The sequence below is a fragment of the Trachurus japonicus genome, chromosome 21 (genome assembly GCF_045865225.1).
Source record: "Trachurus japonicus isolate A0001 chromosome 21, Traja_1.0".
Classification (NCBI taxonomy): domain Eukaryota; kingdom Metazoa; phylum Chordata; class Actinopteri; order Carangiformes; family Carangidae; genus Trachurus; species Trachurus japonicus.
The window spans coordinates 23,803,604-23,824,887 of NC_140927.1; the positions used below are offsets into that span (position 1 = coordinate 23,803,604).

A 21,284-nucleotide genomic window follows, 5' to 3' on the forward strand; every position below is an offset into this window, starting at 1 on the left:
GACCGGTGAACTCGTACCAGATCGAACTGGTACGACTTCACGGTCGGAAAAATACGAGTTTCCTTGAACGCACCATAACAGTCCTCGTCCCTACGTCACCACATTCACGGCGTCCCTTGGCTGCACACACAGCCCTGCATGCCGTTCTCTCTCCTCATTGGATAAAAACTGTAGGATACGATAAATGTTTTCTCCTCGGCTCAGAGCAGAGTAGAGGGACTGACAGACCCGTGTTTCAGACCAAACACTCTATGTAAGTGATTGCTGTCGGAAGATATAACTATTTAAGACTTATATTAACACAAATATATCGCTTACTTCTGCTATAACTATGCTCAATAGTTACTTTAAAGTGTCACCACTTTACAAAAACGGTAGAGAGGGGTCTGCTGAGACTTGATAATACAGGACCTAGATGTTTGTGCCACACCTTACCCTACCCACTATTTATTTATTTGTGATGCTGCTGCTGCTTGTCTTGTTGTGTAGTTGTTTGTGAAGTGGTGTGTGTGTGTGTGTCCTGTGGTCGTTGAGCGTGTCTCTTGTCTGTCTCCGTGCGCAGACAGTAAAATCAGATTACAGACATGAGCTCCATTCACACTCAAGTGATAACTGAAGAGGAAACACCCCGAACACACACACTCAGCCGCGTGCACACCTTCGCGCGCTTAGTTAGGTCGAAGAGGAAACACACAGACTCACATGTAGAGACACACGCGCGCACACACACACAGGGGGAGGGAGGTGCTCCGCGCGCTCTTCTCAGTTGACTACATCTCAAACTCGATGAAAGTTAAGTTTCTTCTCCCGAGTTACTTTGATTTTTTTTTTATTTTTAAACTTACGTCACTTGTCAAGTCACTCGGAGGATCCCGGAGCCTCGTGCGCTGCCGCTCGCGATGATGGAAGAGCCGGTCCACGCGCATTATTAACGGACCCAGAGGGGGAGCAGAGCAACAGGAGATATTTCAAGACCACCACCAACAAGTGACACCGGGACTGAAGAGGAGGAAGAGGATTTAACACGACTTTTTCTTCTGAGATAAAAAACAAACAAACAAACAAAAAACTGCGGCTGTTTTGTTTCCGTGAGTCCGGTTCTGTGTCCACTCCACATCTGCCCGGTACCGACTGGATCAACAGCTGGATCTGCTGTCCTGACGGTACCGTTACGTTTACTCCCTGGCTGCTGGCAAACCTCTTACTAGAGAGTTTAGTCGGATAATAAGAAGTCATGAAAAGTTTCCCAAGTTAACATTTTCTTCTGTTTTCGTCCGTTTCTGTCCTGTTCAATAGTTAAAAAGTTTATATTTAGTGTTATTGTACTCATTTAAAAGGCTGAAACATTGAATGATTAATCGAAATAATCAGTTAAATGAACAGATAATTAATAATCTTTTCTCTCACTATGTAAAAATGCTCAATATCCAGAAAACCTATTCTTAGTAGACTTTCACTACTTTTAAAAATACTTTCTTACACTGCCCTACCCAAAAACTATGGGTGACACTATTGTGACAGAGTGAATCTGTCTGGATTAATTTAAACGCATGTTGAGAATATTGACCTGAAAGAAACACATAAATATGCACTAATTAGATACTTTTAGATTCAACTCTTTAGCTTTGTACCCTAAATTTAAACTTTTACTGATAATAATGTAATAATAATAACTCACTTTGTGTTACATCTATCATGCTCGGAAGTTATTCTAAAAGTCGGCACAAGACAATAAATGATTGATAATAATAATAAACAAATGGCAATTGATAAAATGTTTATCAAAGTTAAGCAATACTGAAACATTTTGATGGTGTTATCTATGAATAGAGCATGGCCAACTGTTTCCACCCTAAGTTTAACCTAATTGGCTGCTGATGTTAGCTTCATGTTGGTGTACCCATTTCAGCGTGGTGTCAGTCTTGAAAGAAGCTTTTTGTATTATTTAGAATTATCACTAATGCTAAAACAAAAATAAAATGCTCGCTGTTATTCCTTACATTAAGAGATTTGTTCAAATACTTTCCCAACAGTCTAAAACTCCAGTTGACACTCATCAACGACAAAGAAACTTGTCAAATACTCACATGTAAGGATATGGAACAACTAAACATTGGTCATTTTTGCGTGAATGGGACTGACATACAACTTCATGCACTGTCACAAATGTTGATGAGCAATTTTGGAGAAGTAGATGCTTCTTGTTCTTCCATTGGATCTACAGTTTTCAGTTTTTGATTTTTGTCTCTTTGGTGTCCCACAGTTTGACCTCCATCATGTTTCCCTCTGCGGTCACCGTCTGTGGGCGTCGCAGTCTCGTACCGGTCCTTGTTCTGGTCCTGGCTCTTCTCTGTTCTGCAGCTGGATACAATTTGGATCAAGACCACAGTCTGGACTTCAGGGGCTCGCCCTCCTCCATGTTTGGATACTCAGTGGTGATGCATCGCCACGGAAATCATAACTGGTGTGGATATTTTCTGTTTCATCTGATAACGATCTGTAATTGATCCATCGTTGATCTCTAGTTCTTCCACCACTGATCCTCCTCCCTGTTAGATCTGCTAGGAATAGATTTTTGGATCTTTTTTAATCAGCTTTTTGTTCCTTTGATATGAATACTACATCTCTTGTTTCCTTGGATGGCAGGAATTGCTCCATAGCATCTTAAAGTTGACATGGTGGTCTCTAAAACAGGGGCATTTGAACATATATAATAGCAATAATATATAATATTATGTTATCATAATGGGATGATGTACATTTCAGAGTATTATGGGTGTTTATAGTGTCGTTGTTGAGCCTCCTCATGATTTTTGACCTTGAAAACCCTGTGCATGTGTGTGCATGCTAATTATGCTGTTTTTGTTTGTGACAGACGCTCTTTGAGGCTTCAACACACAGATCCCATTCAGACGCTGAACAGACAGACAGATCCTCTAACTCACTCTCTGTCTAACACACATCTCTCCTCTCCTCTCCCCTTCAGGTTGGTGGTTGGAGCTCCAGTAGAAAACTCAACCTCCAATCCGTCGATCCAATCGCCAGGAGCTGTTTATCGCTGCAACATCAGTGCTGTGTCCCGACGCTGCCACCGGATGTCCGCTGGTGTGTTTCAATTCAAACGCTGTGTTTTCTGTGTTGTTTAAATCATTTCTTTAGCATCTATGGTGTTCAATCAAGGTTCATTTATTGTCATTCAACTTCATGTTGCACATGACAGCATGAAATGTGTTCTCAAGAAAGTACAACAGATAAAAAGATAAAAAGTAAACAGATCTTAAAACAGGCACAATCTAAAAAAGAGGACAATCTAAGAACAGACACATAAAAAAATACATTCACCTAAAATGACAAGGGGTCAGTGCAAGATAAGTCAAAAACTAATGTCCACAAGATGACAGCGGATAGCAGCAGAGCTATAAAGTGCATGCAGGATGTGAAGTGCAGCATATATGTGATGTCATGATCATTATAAATAACATTAGTTCTCTGTGGGGGAAAAAACCGCCACCTCCTCACTGCCATTTATTTAATGGAGCTAAAGGTTGTCTGACAAAAAGGTCAGTTCTTATCTGTCATTGGAGATGTGTGGTTTTGGGGAAACAGTGTTAAAATGACAACATAGATAGACAGATGGATAAACAGTTAATAACCACGCAGTCCTAAAGATGAAAGATGATTTGACTGTTGCTGAAGTACTTTTCTTGATCTTAGGGGATTTTATAAAGCGATGTGTCCACACACCACAAACCCTTTTGAGTTCGTTGGAAACAGTGTTGTTGTTGGTCTGACAACGACTAAGTTCTTCCTATGAGCTGTATCCACGGAAGCTGCCTGCCATGTATCACTATCAGCTGGTCACTGAACAACCTGTGAGAGCTGCATCTGTGAAACTTTGCAAACAATTGAAATAATTTCTGTGTTTGTGTGTGTGTGCAGATGTGCCGTACTGTGGGAAGACATGTGAACCAGAGAGTGATCACCAGTGGCTGGGAGTCAGTCTGTCCAGGCAGCCTGGAGACAATGGAGGTGTCATGGTAAGACACACACACCCACACACACACAAACCTCCAGATGAGTAAAAGTGTGACAGACAGACAGACAGAGAGAGAGATTACGATTGAATTGGTTCGTCCATCGGTCCATCTGTCTCGTTCTCCTGAACTTGATAGCTCAGTGAGACCATAAAGGAATTTCCTCTTGGCACAAACATTCACTTGGACTCAAGAAGGACGACCTGACCTGGTGGTTAAAGGTCACTGTGGCTTTTTGGGGAATTCATCCTGCTCCTTTTTTTTTATTTTGTTGACATTGACAAGCAGCTATTCTGTGTCACATCACTGTCAAGAAGAGCTTCCTTATTTTTGTTCTAATGAAGATACACAGAGTCATTTGAGCGGTACAAAGTCTGTGTGGGTGGGCACCAATAATGGTTTGTAATCGAGTGCCAATAAGACATTTTATACAATCGTTAATGCAAAACTCAGGCTCCAATAGTGTTAGATGACTTTCAGACAACTGTCAGTTCATCCTGTTGTTGCTTGTGGTTCTGCAGGTTGAACAGGTGTGTTTTCTGTTTTTTTACTTGCAAAGTTAGATAGATAGATAGATAGATAGATAGATAGATAGATAGATAGATAGATAGATAGATAGATAGATAGATAGATAGATAGATAGATAGATAGATAGATAGATAGATAGATAGATAGATAATACTTTATTAATCTCCTATTGCAACTAACCACAAGTGTGATTCATAGTTTCCTTTGACTTGATGTCTGAGGTCTAGATGTTAACTGTGACTTCTGATTATTCGGCTAATGTTACCACTAATAATAATAATAACTTCAATTTATATAGCGCTTTTCAAGAAACCCAGTGTCGCATTTCAGTGAAAAATAAATAAATGAATAAAGGCGAGAACTAAATGATTAATTTGGAAAGGCCATGGAGAAAAGGTGAGTCTTGAGGGCTGATGTGAAAGTGTCGAGGGTTGGGGCGTCTCTGGTCCCATTGATGCCTCAGTGGGTCATGACTCTTATAGAAACACAGACCTCTTAACCTCAAACGGGGTTATCATGTTCTCCATCAGTAGAGCAGCATAAAAACAACACCAGTCCTTAAATGTCAGTCGACCATAGGAAGAGAAAATACCAGAAGCTTCATGCATCGATGCAGTTGCTACTAATGTGCCCAAAAATGGTTTTATTGTCCTTCATACCAAAACACAAAACAAGAAAAACAAGAATAAATCTTTAATGTGAATTTATAAATAGGCCAAAGAAGACAAACCTGTGAGAGAACTGAGATGTTTTCTTCCTTCTTACTCACATGTTACAACTCAGTGACACTGCATATATTTCACACTGTCCATACTGCTCCCGCCTTGTGTGATAAACGTATTATTGACGTCTTCATATAACAGAGAGTTTATGTTTTACAGCCCAAAAGGCAAAAGCCTGAGATGTTTAAGATTTCCATCTCTGAGAAGGAGGCCTGGCGCTTTTTAATTTAGTGATTGTCTGCAGCTCCAACTCCAGCCTCCTCGGTGTGATTGTCTCTAATACTCAGTGAGTGAGAAATTACTGCAGGGGTAAAATAAATAGACAACAGGGCGGATGTTCAACACACACACACACACACACACACACACACGCACACACACACACACACACACACACACGCACACGCTCCCTCACACAGAGAGTCTGTGTCATGGGAACAACGACAGTCTGCTGCTAACTTGTGATTGTGTTATTGACAGTAATGAGTTCATGTCACATGTTGTTTGTGTGTTGTGTGCTGTGTGTGTGTGTGTGTGTGTGTGTGTGTGTGTGTGTGTGTGTGTGTGTGTGTGTGTGTGTGTGTGTGTGTGTGTCTGTTCAGGCATGTGCACACCGCTGGAAGAACGTCTTCTACTCAAAGAAAGACAGTCAGAACCACAAACTGCCTGTGGGAATCTGCTACCACTACGGCAACGACCTGAGTTACGGCCGACCCCTAATCCCCTGTTATGCAGGTACGCACACACGCGCACACACGCACACACACAGTACAATAAATATGATTTAATATTATATATCTACTGTGTTGTTCTTGCTGCTGTTGACACTGAAGCTGTGAACATGTAAACAGCTGCTAGTTCTCTGTTGCTTCATCACCACTTCACTTTAGGAAACCCCCTCAACATTGTCACGTGACTCACTGTTATTATTATATAAAATATTATATTATATTATATTATATTATACTTTGTTAACTATTCAGTCCCTGGAGAATGCAAAAATAGTCCTCACTTTTTTTTTACATCTGTGGGAAAGTAGCAGCTGTTGAGCTGCAGGAGGAAATCATTTTGGGTTTATCTTTGTATTTGTTTGTTCACCTTCACCTCTCAACATATCTGTCTGCCTGTCTGTCTGTTGCAGACCACCAGCGGAAGTTCGGTGAGGATTACGGTTCATGTCAGGCCGGTATTTCCAATTTCCAGACAGAGGTCAGTAACACAAAAGCAACAAACCTCTTTAAAAGCCTGTCTTGTTCCCTGTTTGTGTTGTCACCGCTGCCTAATTTATAGCTCCAGAAGTCGTGTATTATGTTTTTTAACGGTTGGACCCTTCAGAGGACACGTGCACTTTCCTTGTTCCCCCTAATGTTGTCAAAACAAAGTGTGGAAATTCATTTTGACCACTGTAGAGAAAAGAGAACAAGACCTGTCAGTTCCCTGTGTCTAAAATTAAGCAACATGTGACAAAAAACTTGAGTGTGTGATGTGTTGGACACAATGTCACAGTGATAAAAAGCTTAAGTAGAGATGTGAGGCTCGTTGTGGTGATGGAGACTCTGAAATCTGCCTTTGTCTCTTAGGATCTGATGATCATGGGGGCCCCGGGGACGTCGTACTGGATGGGCTCAATTCTGGTTTACGACCCGACCAAAAAAATGATGTCAGTGTACATTGAGGATGACAAGGGATCAGTCACCTTCGGAAGCTACCTTGGTAAATGACACACCTACTATTTCTACTACTATACTACTGTATTTGTCCTTCTTTTTTACTGGTACTGCAAAATACTGTGTAGTTACCAACCCTCGCACCAAAATGCAGCCAAAACCTATGTATAAAAAAAATGCTGTGGTTGCAGCTGGATGAAGGGATGGTGGGATTTCTTCAGGTGGTTGCAGCAGTTCATAACACTGTCAGGCATTTAACCACAGTGATTGTGAAGCAGCCAAAAGACTCCTGAACCCTGTACAGTCAAGTTTTGATACAGCTCAGCTCCACAAACCGTAGCAACGTTGGTTTTTCCCTTCACTTCACTTGACCGTATTTTCAACCAGAGCCTATATATATAGTATATATATGAGTCATGGTGCAAGGAGAGGATAGAAATGAGAACAGAAAGAACAGGGTCTTTCTTACTGTGCAATGTGCATGAGTTAGCCTACTTATCTCAGTTTCAATCGAAACCTCTGGCTTTATGGGAAGTCATTTTTAGAAACAGCTGCAGCTGCAATATATATATTAATAACAGGGTTCCTATGCAAGTATGGAAAGTATGGAATTTGATTTTATACTTTTTGAATTGCAATTTTGAAATGTCAAATGTGTAGGAACCCTGTAATAAGTTAATCCATCCATTCATTTTGTACTGCTTATATAGATTAATGAACAGAGCAGAAACCTTGCCTATAAACTGATATAGTATGAAGCTTCAACTTGTCAGTGTTTGTTCCAAGGAGCAGGAAACTGAGCAGAGGTGTGATGTTCTCATGCTCAACAACACGTTTGAGACTTTCTGCCTCTGCTGAAAAAAACATTTGGCGGCACGTCTGAAACTGACTCTGAAAATCAGATACAGCAACAGCACATGAAGCTGCATGGTAGTTTAAAGCTTTAACCATGTGTGTGTGTGCGTGTGTGTGTGTGTCTGTGTGTGTGTGAGAGAGTGAGATCAACCAAACCAAAGTTTGGGTTTCATGAAAGCTGTGGTTGTGTTGTGCTACTTTCCCTCATAACCACATCGTCTTCATTTCCTGGCAACTTAACCTAACCATATCTGCCTCACATCAAACCCTTTAACCTATTAACAAACCAAGTTAGCCACACTTTAGCAGTTTCCAGTTGGATGTCCAGTACTAGAGTGAAACCTGTGTGATCTGTTCTCACACTTTGCATCCATCATAATGCAATTTTTTTTAATTTGATTGATTCATTTGGGTTGCATTCACTTATGTGCTCAAAGCTGATTCACTTTCTTGCTGTTTCATGTTTGTGTGTAAGCAGTGTTTCATGTCTGTGCAGTAAATAAAAAGCTACTATTAGCAGCAGGTTAGCTTGGCTCTGTTGAAGGGTGAAAGTTCACCTTATGTGTTAGATCCTGTTTGTTTATTCATACATTTATTCTTAAATATAAGAATGAGAAACTCTATTTTTTGTGAGGAGCTATGGTCACGATTATAATACATATACACTGCGTAAGTCTGACGATGCATCTCTCTGTTGATCAGGTTACTCTGTTGGAGCCGGTCACTTCATGAGTCCTGAAACTACGGAGGTGGTGGGTGGAGCTCCACAGTACAACCAGAGAGGGAAGGTGAGACCTGTTCACCTGTCTGACTGTTTACTAACTGGACTTAAAGTGCACTCTGACTTGCAGACAGTTTTGCAATTTCCAGATTCCTTACTTGTGATAAAAGCTGTTATTGAGTTTGTTGTGATATCGTGTGTTATGTAATTGTTATACTTGAGCTCCGTGTCTGTCTGTCTGTGTGTGTGTCTGTTCAGGTCTTCATCTTCACAGTGGTCGAGAAGTTGTTGCATGTCGTCTCTGAAGTGTCTGGAAAAGAGGTAAGAAACCACTTAGTGTTTGCTGTAAATAACACATATATACATATATTTATACAGTATTCATTATTTATTATTTATCTCATTGAAATTCTACCTCACTGTTTCTACCTTTAATCCACCGGCCACTTTACTTGATTATATTTGTACTTATATGTGTTCTCCGTTGTATTGTGTTATTGCTCAGTTGTTGGCGTCCTCATTCTGTGCGTCTTTATACATATACATATACAGTTATGTGTGTACAAGCGAGTGGATAAACCGGAGTCAGATTCCTAGTCTGTCTGCACATACTTGGAAAATAAATGTGATTCTGATTCTGATTGTTTCCGCCATTCAAAACAGTGCAATACTTAGCCTTTAATGTGTGTGTGTGTGTGTGTGTGTGTGTGTGTGTGTGTGTGTGTGTGTAGCTGGGATCTTACTTTGGCTCCAGTCTGTGTTCGGTGGATCTGAATGCAGATGGTCTGTCAGATCTGTTGGTGGGTGCTCCCATGACAACAGGCGTCACCAGGGAGGAGGGACGAGTTCATGTGTACATCAACCAGGGCCAGGTGAGTGGTACCAGTGGGCCGGCAACACCAGGGCTGTGAAACCTTAAAAGCAGCTGAACAGACTGTGCAGCTGCTGCCATTGAAGCCGCTCAACATCTGTGATTATTCCCACATGTGAAATGTCAACAACGTTTCCTCTGGCGTTCTCTCTGAAAACTTCACTCTTGTCTCAGGCGAGGATGTTGGAGGCAGAGTTTCAGCTGACTGGCAGCGATGCCTATGCTGCACGCTTTGGAGAGACCATTGCTGACTTGGGAGACCTGGACGACGACGGTTACCATGGTAGCAATCACACCTGCACAGCCCGACCTTATCAGCTTTTTTAATTTAGTGGCAATTTAGTGCAATTAATAGTAGGTCTCCAGACAGCCCCTATGCAGGCATTTTGCCCCCAAATTTTGAGACAGTGCAAGTAAGTTTGTTATCTTCTTGCACATGTGCAACCAGTAAATTTGCAAAAATATACAGTGTATGTATATATATTGTAACAAAGACTCTGGAATCGGTCATTACAGAGGATCATGAATGAAAGGGAAATGTGAACATTTCCTTTGCAAGTCGATTTACACCCCTAAATTTTCTACTTGTGCTCATAAAATTTTAAGTTTGAGGGGAAACTGTGTTCCTAGTAAAAAAAAAGTTAGTCTGGAGCCCTGAATAGCCTATAACTACTGCTGATACCACTTGCCAATACCTGCTATCGCTTCTGCTAACTGATTGTTACTGCTGCTAAAACGTGAATAAAACATGAATAATACTAAAACTCCCATAATACTTGCATGACTGCTACTGCACTGAACAACTGAAAACAGATAGCCCGTCAGTACAACCCACTCAGGACCGACAGTAACTGCCACTTTATGATAAACGAGTAACTGTGACTACCCGTCGCCCTCACATAACGAGACCCCTCAGTCTGTCTGTGTGTGTGTGGTGTGAGGGGTGGAGGGTGTTATTAAGTCCATTAAAGCTGTAATGACAAACTCTTGTCACTGTTTAACCGAAGCCTGAACCTACCCTCTAATCTGCCACGGCTAGATAAAGGACTGTGTGTGTGTGTGTGTGTGCGCGTGTGTGCGTATGTTCCAGTAGCTCGCCCCTTTGAAAAAAACTAAAATTTACTTTCAGACCTTCACATCTTCAAAGGCTTTTAGGTTAAATATTAAAGGACAATGCCGGTGTTTTCCTGGCGTTATGTACTTATCCTGAGCACTTTCATCCTGCTGAACGTTTTCCAACAGGGTGGAGACACAGTTTTAGGAGCACATGGTCTTTAAACCATCAGGTCTTTAGATTTCATTATTAACTTGTTGATTTATTTTTATTTTATTGCACTCACTTAACTGCGCTAAATTTGTCCTTAGATATAAAATACATATAAAACTAATAACATTCTCATCAGTTTTTTGTATTTTTGGTGCTAAGATGCTAAATTAAGATGCTGACAATGGTAAATATTGTTAAAGTACAAAACAAAGCTGCTTTACAGGTCTTGAAAAGTAAAGAAGTGAATTAGTAGAAAGAAAAAAATTAGCAGCATCTCCGGAAGCATGCTTATGTGCTTTCTTTCCACAAGTTAGATGAGAAACTTGATAACACTTTGATGTCTGCATGCAAACCATGAAACCACAGCCATGAGACGGTTATCTTAATTTACCATAAAGACTGCAAACATAAACAATCAGGCCTTTTAGATCTGGTCATGAATGCAAGTAAAAAAAAAACGATTTACGAAAGAAGGAAGTCAGTTTGTATGTTAAAGGTTGAGGTGTGGTCGACGGGTTGCTCAAGAGTCCTCACTGATACAGAAACCTGCGTCTGTGTTTGTAGATGTGGCGATCGGTGCACCACAGGAAGACGACCTGAAAGGAGCCGTGTACATCTATAATGGCAGGAAGGAAGGCATCTCACCAACTCCATCTCAGGTACACACACTGACACTGAAGACATGTACATGCCAGTAATATGAGTAATACAAGGCTACTTGTATCCAACAATAATGATAATAACAACATCATTTTAAGATCGAAGCAGTTTAGTACAACTTATTTCCGTTTCTTTCATTCAGTTCTAATTTAGGACAAAGAAAAGCCACAAATGAAATGTTTGGTAAATTACTAAATCAGTGTGTTTACATGGACTTCAGTATCCTGGTTTTGATGGTTATCCTGATTTTGATCAAATTCAGTATATGGTGTTTACATTAAAGCAGATATCAGTGGAATGTTTTTGTTAATATAAGTCCTAAATAGTCCTATTTTCCGTCAGCAATCACTTACATGAAGTATTTCAGCCTAAACACGAGTCTCTCCGTCACTCTGCTCTGCTGTAACCCGAGGAGAAAATTTTCCTTGTGGGATACAAGTGTTATCCAATGAGGGGAGAGAACGGCATGAAGGGCTGTGTGTGCAGCCAAGGGATGCGCGTGAATGTGGTGACGTAGCACGAGGACCAATTGATGCCTGACAAGGGCGGGGGCTGCTAACTCATGGTGCGTTCAAGGAAACTCGTACTTTGTGTTTTTCCTTCCTGTGAAGTCATACCAGTTCGATCTGGTACGAGTTCACGGGTCGGAAGTTACGAGTGGCCGTTATAGGGAACTTTCACAGACAACAGGACGGTAAAAACACGAGCTACGGGTTACCTGGAACGCTACCAAGTCGTAGTTGTGACTTGAAGCTGTAACTTACGGTTTCAAAAGCCTGCCTTGAACACAGCATTAGCCGAAACGGCCGTGCCGCTGTTATCTGCTTTAACTTGGAGAAACCTGGTTATTCAGTATCCCCGTATACATGATAAATACCAATATCCCGGTTTCTGATTACTGCGTCTTGTGTGCGCATGCGCGTTTAATGTTTATTATTTACAGGAAGCGCGGCAAATTGGAAATCTTGGAAATTTTTCTGCAAGCATTCTCTGCATTTGCCTCGAAAACAACTCGTTCTGTTATTATCTCATAGCGTGGTGAATGTGCAGGTCACAACTTGTCCACCAGAGCGTTTTGGAGTTGTTGGATTGTGTATTTGATGAGTCATTAATGAGGGAAACCAAGAAATCCCATGAGCCACTTTAACATGCGCTTTAATATGTTCCACCAGTGGTTCAGACATTTCCAACATGGTGTACATGTGTGTTTTCAGAGAATTACTGGATCCACCTTGGGTCATAACCTCAAGATGTTCGGTCAGTCACTGAGCTCTGGCATTGACATCGACGATAACGGCTACCAAGGTGACCCCATCTCACATAACTACTTTCTGTGCCCATATTGTTTATCTCTGCACACACAAGAGCTGTTTTAAACTCTCTCTCTCTCTCTACAGATGTTGCAGTTGGAGCATTCCTCTCCGACTCGGCCGTGGTTCTCAGGTAAAATGATGCTAAAAGCTTAAAAACAAGAAAGAAATGTTCAAGCCGTACTGTGCGTCACCTTCCCCGTCCAGTCACGATGCTGTACAGTACAGTGATAACTTTTTTGAACACGTCTTGTCATGTTCGCTGCAGGACACGTCCAGTGATTCAGGTGAAGGCGTTTCTGTCTCTGCCTGAGCAGATCGACCAGCGACTGGCGCTGTGTGAGGAACACAAGACGCCGACCGTCTGCCTCAACGTCACCGTCTGCTTCAGTGTCAAGTCGAGACGGTACACAGGAGTCATAGGTACGGTCACCTGTTGAGTATGAGACTGATCTTACACCTGCTCATGTTTAACAGTAACGGCCGCTCACAGTTGATCTGAATGGTCAGTTATGTATAAACGTGCATGATTGTCCCTCTGATATTTAACTTTTTTTTTCTCTCTATTTCAGAGCTTCAATATAATTTGACCTCCGACCTTCTCCATAAACCATCCTTCCCTCATCGCTTCTACTTCCATGGCAACGGGTCGTCCAATAGCACAAAGGGGCGTGTGAGAGCGCGACAAGGCCATCTCACTTGTACAACACACGTGGCTTATCAAAGGGTAACATATACAAAACACACACAAAAAAATCCATGCAACAATTAAATAGATTTTCATTCATTTCACTGTTTATTTCACACCAGACCACAGCAACCAGACAGAACAAACTACAGACACCAACATACCAATACAACAACAGCACAGTTAGAAAACAACAACACCTGGTGTGAAAAGGGGATGGACGAAGCATAGCTTTTAAATTTCCATCCCCCACATAAAGACACCATCGAGACATACATAACAACAACAAAAAAAAAAAAACAAAAAAAAAACAAGCGAGCAAACAAACAAAAAGCATTGAAGTAAGAGCATTGCGAGCTCCCTCAACAGTCCTACATTTGTCCTATATTATTTATGTATTTATTTAATCAATTTAATTTAGTTTAATTTAACCACCACCGTCTTCCCTACTGTACACATCAAACATCTGCTGTTTAAACTTTCTTTTAAACTCACTCAGGCTTTTACTATTTCTAATGTTTTCAGCCAAACCATTCCACATAATTACTCCACAAACTGAGACACACATAGATTTAAGGGTTGTTCTTGTGAGCTGCTGTGCCAGTTTATGTTTACCCCGAAGATCATATCTCTTGGCACTTTCCCTTTCACAGAAGAGACCTTGTATAGTATCAGGTAATTGATTATGTTTGGCCATACAGGCAATTTGTACAGTTTTTAGTTTAATCAGGTCCAGGAATTTCAATACTGCTGCCCTCAAGAACAAGTCATTTGTATGATCATTGTACTTTACATTACAAACATTACGAATAGCTCTTTTCTGTAGAATAATCAATGGGTGCAAATTAGTGTTGTATGTATTGCCCCAGACCTCCACACAGTAGTTCAGATAAGGAAAAACAAAAGCATAATATAGTGAAAGTAAAGACTTATGATTTAGTATATACTTAACTCTTCGGATGACACCCACACTCCTTGCAACTTTAGAACAAACATGTTTTATCTGAGGTTTCCAGCACATTTTTTCATGAATGATCACTCCAAGAAATGTAGTTTCTTCTACTTTTTCAATTATTACATTATCAATTTTAATTTGAACTGGGACATTTGATACAGGTCAGATAACAATATGTACCTTTTGCTTCCTTCTACAGAAAGACGTGAGGGACATTTTTACCCCGGTCCAGTTTGAGGTTTCCTACGGTCTTAGAGAAACAAAATCACACAGAACGTCGCCCAAATCCTTCCCTCCGTTAAAACCCATCCTGCAGCAGAGAGGTGGACAACAGAACGTCATCACGAACCAGGTACCGACTCTTTAAACAATTATCTAGATGAAACACATGGACATATTATCAATGGCAAGATTTTTTAACAATAAGTGCAGCAAACACTGGCTTGCAACACACTGGTCAATGTGCTCAACATGATTGTGATTTGTTATTGCGTTAACATAGATAGAAACACTCCTCAGTCTGCTTTCTCTCTGCATACGTTACATCAGTGAAGATCCAGTGAAAGAAAAGTGTCGTAATGCTGTAAAAGTGTACAGTAATTAGCTCTTTGATTTGATTTTGATTTTGATTTTGATTTTATTTAGGGACATTGTTAATCATTTTAAAAAACGAAAAGATGGGTGCACCAGATTTAACACAGAGCTAATTTCCGTCTGTAGTCCATAAAACATAAAGTACACACAATGTTTTGTACATTCACACTCATCACATAATATACACTATCCTATATATCTATATTTATTTAAGAAATCTACTAATTACATGTGCAAATAGCATCAAAATTGCACTGAAGACTAGTATAGTAATTGAAATATGTATCATAGTTTTAATATGACAAATTATACAAGTAAGTGCCTCAATTAACAATTAATCAATTAACACACAAAAAAAAGAACAAACGAACAATAAGAAAAAAAAATCTAACTAGATTTAACTTTTACTTTTTTATTTATATTAATATATACAACTATAAGTGAGACACAGTATCTGTCAGTTTCCTGTCAGAGCAGCTTCGTTGTGAAACCTGTCTGTCCATCACCAGGCCAATCTGTGTTAAAGGGAAGGAAACAGCTAATCTGATGTCAGCTCCGCCACACACACACACACACGCACACGCACACACACACACACGCACACACACACACACTCATGATGACTTCCTGCTATTCCAGATGTGTTTACAGCTGCAACACATTAACCAACATCGGTCCACTCATCCCGCGTCCACACACCAACGTCCCACTGGCTCATGAAAAACAGAGCGGAGCAAGTTAACATGTAGGAATTTACAGCTGGAGTTAGTCATGAGGGAAATGTTAATCATCTGGTAATCATCCGTCTGGGGGTCAAAGGTCACCGACGACTCCCCCTCCTCTTCATTAGTATCTTCCTCTCCTCACCTCTTTCTCTCTCTCTTTCAGACTTGGTTTGCTCGTTCCTGTTCTCTGGTGAACTGTTCAACCAACATGCAGCTGTCGGCTCAACTAGTGCTGCCACAGTAAGAACACACACTCACACACACTCACACACACACACACACACACACACACACACACACACACAGTAGGGAGTTGTGAATCACAAAGAAATAGTCAGAGAGAGAGAGAGACTGTTTGAAACAACAGCAATTTTGTTTTCTTAATGATTCAGTCGGTCGTTCAGTCTGTTATAATAGCTGGGTTCACATGGAGCCAAATATTCAGATTAGAATCGGTTTAGATGTTCAAAACCAAAACCGACTGGAAATGCTGCATATAAACAGCTCAATCAGAATAAACAAGCCCAAAACAGAGGTGGAAGAAACCTTTTCTTCAACCGAAAGAAATGAAAATTGACCTATGGCTAAGCCCCGCCCCCTCCACTCACTCGGACAAACAGTCAACATTCAGTGACAGTTGCTATGGCAGCTGTCACAGTAGGAGACATTTCACAGGAGGCAATTGATGATTTTTGGAGACAGAAAGATTAAATATCATCTCGAAGTCACCAAAACTTAACTTAACTTTACTGCTATGGCTGCCGTTTGCCGCGAAACGCCGATAGCGACGGGCTAACTTATGTTAGCCTGTCTATGGAGTTTTGCATTATACGTTAGCATTAAGCTAGCGGGCTTTATGCTTAGTTGTGATGCTGGCTAACATCCAAACATCTCTCACAATATGTTGCCTCAAATACGTTGTTGACTTAACTTAGAACAGATGTAGACATCCTTGTTAAGTTTATCCACGTTTAGTTGGTGTTGTGGTCTACTGCATAACTTTATCCAGAGCAGACACTTCTCTTGGTTGAGATGTGGCTTGGGAAAGGGTTAAAAAAATCCACCCCGTCGCCCAGCCTCTCGGGATACCTAGTGTCGGAGTTGCATGTACCCCATGCACACCGTTTGACCATTTTAAACTGAAAATGTCAAGAAAAAACATAAAAACGAATGAAAACTGACTAACTGCAATGCATTTCAATTGACGTGGAAGCAGAGAATGTCCGAGTGTATGGGCTAGCTATGCGCACTGTGATTGGCTCATCGTGTTTGGGGGCGTGGCTTAGCCATAGGTCAATTGTGTCATGTAAACGGTGAAACCATAGACTGTAAAAGGAATGGACGTAGCGTCCGTGACGTCACCCATTGGTTTTGGGGAGTCGTTTTTGTGACTCAAATATGGCGGCCTGAACAGCGCCATGTTGGATTGGCCGGCCGAGTTCCCGCCCACTGGCCTCGAAGCAGCTGTCCACGGAGCTGCTCAGACCTGTCACTCAACGTTTCCGCGCCCTGATTGGCCAGAATTTTAACCTAATAACAGTAAAACTGTAGAGTTAAAAAAAAATTCACCCCCCTCAGAGTGTGTGCGGGGGTAGAAACTATCGATTGAGACGAAAAAACGTTCTGACACCAGGCTTTTAACATGTTTACTGAGGATGTAAAGTCGGCGATTTTAACACGGGGGTCTATGGGGAATGCTCCCTTCTGACACCAGCCCCCACAGGAATCCGAGGGGATTGCAGTTTTTTGAACGCGGAAGTGAGCTTCACTTCTCAGACCGACAACTGCCCCCTTGGGTGAAACTGAATGTCGTCTGGTTACGTTCTTTCTTTTCCGTGTCGACGTAAATGCGTAGTGACGTTTCTTCACTTGCAAATGCTTGAATGAAAGTGTCAAAACAATGAACAACTACTGCACTGATCAGACCATAGATATCCATCTTTGATTAGTTGCAGGATGTTTTGATCTTTAGAGTTCTCAACAAACGTGAAAATTGGCTCACTGGCATTTATAGCTGGACACGACCAAAAGAAAGAGGAAAAATGACCCGGGTCATTTCTATATAATTTCGACAGGCCCGTTACGCTCGGCACGTGTCACGCGGCTGTAAAACATCCGCTCTGAATAAATGCAGTGGCTCATGTAAACATCCGATTGGATTAGATCATATCACATGGAAACAGCGTTGTAAACAATGAGTCTTTCGGGTTACGAAAGACTCATTGGGAATGAATTCAGTCAGAACGAGGAAAAAGTGTTCATGTAAACCCACCTAGTGATGATGATGACCTTTATTAAACCGTGTTTTAGTGTAAAAATAACATAGAGGTTGTTCCGATCAGATGATGCTAATTAGCTTCTGGCTAATTCAGGAGTATTCATTCAGCACAACATCTGTCAGCAGCAGCAGCGCTTTTATCTTGGTTCTACTTGGACCTGCTGTTGTTTTGTTCTTCTGTAATACTGCAGTAACATGATACTGATATATCAATATATAAATTGGGTCGACTGTTTGACACTGTTTTGCAAATATATGCTTATTCAGTTTTCTTGGCCAACGTGAGATGAGAAGACTGATACCACTCGTGTCTGTGTTGCTTGTACAGAGGATGTGGTTTAGCCTAACTTGGTATAAACAATGAAAACGTAGGAAACAGCTGTTTTCACCCTTCACAAACCTGTAGATATTTCTTTTTTACATTTCATTTCCATGTCTCGGTCCAACAGATATAATATAATTTGTTAACTTGTTCTTGCTAGACTAACCATGCAGCGTAATGTTGAACATACAGAGATTAGAATTATATCAATATATTTGTGTTTATTCCATAATATCTCGCACTTATCGTACTTATCACTATCTCAGATTTTCAGATTTCACTGTATTGTCATTTTTATGTAAGGGCATAAACACGACATACTGTGCAGCGATTCAAAAACAGTTTAAGAGAAACAGAGCAGCAATAGAAATAAGTCAAATTGTCAAAAAGATGTACTAGTAAGTGGTTAAATCCACATCTATGTTTCAATATTGGCTGTGACTGGAACAGTGCTGATGTTGTTGTTTCCTCTCCTCAGTCAGCAGCAGTACTTCGCTCTCGGCTCCGGACAGACAATCACATTAAAAACCTCGCTGCTGAATTCTGGAGACGACGCCTTCTTGCCGCGTCTGACGCTGCGGTTCCCAAACAACATCCACTACATCAAAGTACTGCAGAATGTGAGTTTAACAGAACGATCATCGGGGTTTCGAGCACAAAAGTCTCTGACATACAGTATATTAAAATGTGATTTAATCTATATATGTCATCCTATGTCATTTGCCGTTGATCTGTGTGCAGGAGGACAACGTCGTCAGCTGTGACGTCACCGAGGAAGTCAACAGCACAATGGTGACTGTCGACTGCGGCGTCACCAGCCTCGTCCTCCCGGCCCGCAACCAGGTGAGCATCAGTCAGTCACACGTTGACTGAAGATGTTGTATGACAAGACCAATCAGCCGTGTTCGCTGCTCTGTCAGCCTGCACTCATAGATGGTTGTGCTTTGAGCTAAATGCTAATGTCAGCATAGTAATAGAAGACGTACTGTAAGACTTTTTATTGATCTCATGAGCGGGAAATTCACTTGCAACGGTAGTAGAGAAATACAGGATACGTAAAGAAAATATAAAGAAGGAATTCACTATGTACAAAACTATATATAAAAAACAAAGGGTAAAACTTTATAATAAATACACACTATTAAGCATTAGTTAAGCATTAATAAATACTGAATTCTTAATTTATAACGCATGAATACTCATATGTAGTTTATAAATACAGTTAGTGCTTATCAATGATGAGAAAAACATTTTTAACTGTTTATACTGTAAACTACATACTCATGAGTATTCATGTGTTATAAATGATGAATTCAGTATTGATTAATGCTTAACTGATTCTCAATAATGTGTACTTATTATAAAGTGTTACCAAACAAACATATGTACTGTTACGTAAGAAAATACTACAGTATATACAACTGTATTATATACAGTACACGTTGTTTGGTCTGAGATATTGCACAGTGTGGGTGGACATGGAAAAATAAATAAATGTACTTATATTTACTACACTTGTATGAATGAGCAAGGTAAAAAGAATGATCATCTACATTAATGATTTGGGAGCTGTGAGTGTTTGTACAAGATTTCCCATTGAATCCCTTGATCATCCCCTGAACCACGGCACTAATGGTTCGTTAGCACCGGACCTCAGCTTAGTCTTAGATCAAACTGTCTTTAGGTCAGGAGTGACTGTACTTTCTGTTCTCCGGCTTTTGTCTCATCAGCAGATACTTGCTGTATTTCCTTTGTCTCGTTTTCTTTTATTTTTATCGTGAATATTGCGAAAGACGCTGTTGAAATGTCTGAGTTTCCCCAGAATTGCACACCCTGCACATTCACCACGCTATGAGATAATAACAGAACGTTACGAGACCGAGTTGTTTTTGAGGTAAATTCATGCAAAACCGCTGATGCACGTTCCTGTCAGGGGCAGTTTTTCAGCAAGCAGACTCTGCATTTACCTCGAAAAAACGTTCCGTTATTATCTCATAGCGTGGTGAATGTGCAGGTCACAACTTGTCCACCAGAGCGTTTTGGAGTTGTTGGATTGTGTATTTGATGAGTTTGATGAGGGAAACCAAGAAATCCCATGAGCCTCTGTAGCGTAGCTCTGAGCAGCTCGCGGCTCTGCTCCGCTGTTCTAAAAAGAGCTTGCACCGACAATTAAAGGTAACGAACCTACTGCTATGACTATAGGGATTGTGGCAATGGGCCAATTTACCAAAATGTTGAACTATCCCTTTAAAGATACTGTTATCGATTCATGAACTCCTTAGATCGATCTTTTGACACGCCATTACACTGTTGCACTGTTTACTTCTGGAGTGTGCATTAATGTAACTGCTTTTCAGTCAATTTAATGTAAACATGAATATTTTTGATAATCCACCAGGTTAGAGAGTTCCGACTTTGTACTGTACAATTTGCAACATTAGTTTTGTGAAAATCTCTTTCATAACCAAGCAAATTGGTATTAAAACTGAAATATCTCTAAATGAATCAATATCGACTCGTAGTGTAGTGATACCCAGCCCCAATTAACAAGAATGCAACAGTTGAACTTAATTGGAGACAAGACAATAAAAAATAGACTTGAGTTGAGAGTGAAGGAGTGAAGTGAGTGATCACAGACATTTCCTGTTTCTTATAGATGAATATCAGCTTCCTGTTGGATGTGAACCACAACAGCACACCTGCCAACATCAGCATCCACGTCAACACCAGCAGGTAAAGGACACACACAACCTGGGTATCAAAGGCTTTTCATCCATAGTGTCACATTATTGATCCAGTTTAGTTAAGCAGCAGACTGATTATTACAAAACATTACAGTAACGTGAGCTCTCCAAAGTGGCACAGTAAGTTCTGTAAGTTTAAGATTACATGTTTACACGTTAGTTATGTATTAATGTGTTTAATCCGTTTTCTGTTCAGCGACAACTACGAGAGAGTGGAGTATCTCCATGACAACGCCCACAGTCTCCTCCTTCCTCTTAAATATGGCGTCAACATCAACATCCATGGGTGAGTCACATTAGCACACCTTACTATTGCTCTCTTAGAATTAATAATAATTATGAC

General features: G+C 40.7%; 1 protein-coding gene across 1 annotated transcript in view; it reads left to right on the plus strand.

The window, feature by feature from the left end:
• The first annotated feature begins 763 nt into the window (after positions 1-763).
• itga4 (integrin alpha 4) overlaps positions 764-21,284 on the plus strand; it is a 32,163-nt gene continuing 11,642 nt past the window's right edge. The window contains exons 1-22 of the mRNA XM_085765445.1: positions 764-1,163; positions 2,264-2,464; positions 2,987-3,105; positions 3,940-4,037; positions 5,887-6,019; positions 6,426-6,493; positions 6,865-6,997; positions 8,509-8,594; positions 8,786-8,848; positions 9,259-9,399; positions 9,573-9,681; positions 11,230-11,324; positions 12,540-12,630; positions 12,723-12,768; positions 12,904-13,058; positions 13,208-13,362; positions 14,478-14,630; positions 15,761-15,837; positions 18,676-18,817; positions 18,939-19,040; positions 20,854-20,930; positions 21,138-21,227. Of these exons, the coding sequence (XP_085621571.1) occupies positions 2,277-2,464; positions 2,987-3,105; positions 3,940-4,037; positions 5,887-6,019; positions 6,426-6,493; positions 6,865-6,997; positions 8,509-8,594; positions 8,786-8,848; positions 9,259-9,399; positions 9,573-9,681; positions 11,230-11,324; positions 12,540-12,630; positions 12,723-12,768; positions 12,904-13,058; positions 13,208-13,362; positions 14,478-14,630; positions 15,761-15,837; positions 18,676-18,817; positions 18,939-19,040; positions 20,854-20,930; positions 21,138-21,227 (2,321 nt within the window). The 5' untranslated portion in view covers positions 764-1,163; positions 2,264-2,276. The remainder of the gene's footprint in view (positions 1,164-2,263; positions 2,465-2,986; positions 3,106-3,939; positions 4,038-5,886; positions 6,020-6,425; positions 6,494-6,864; positions 6,998-8,508; positions 8,595-8,785; positions 8,849-9,258; positions 9,400-9,572; positions 9,682-11,229; positions 11,325-12,539; positions 12,631-12,722; positions 12,769-12,903; positions 13,059-13,207; positions 13,363-14,477; positions 14,631-15,760; positions 15,838-18,675; positions 18,818-18,938; positions 19,041-20,853; positions 20,931-21,137; positions 21,228-21,284) is intronic.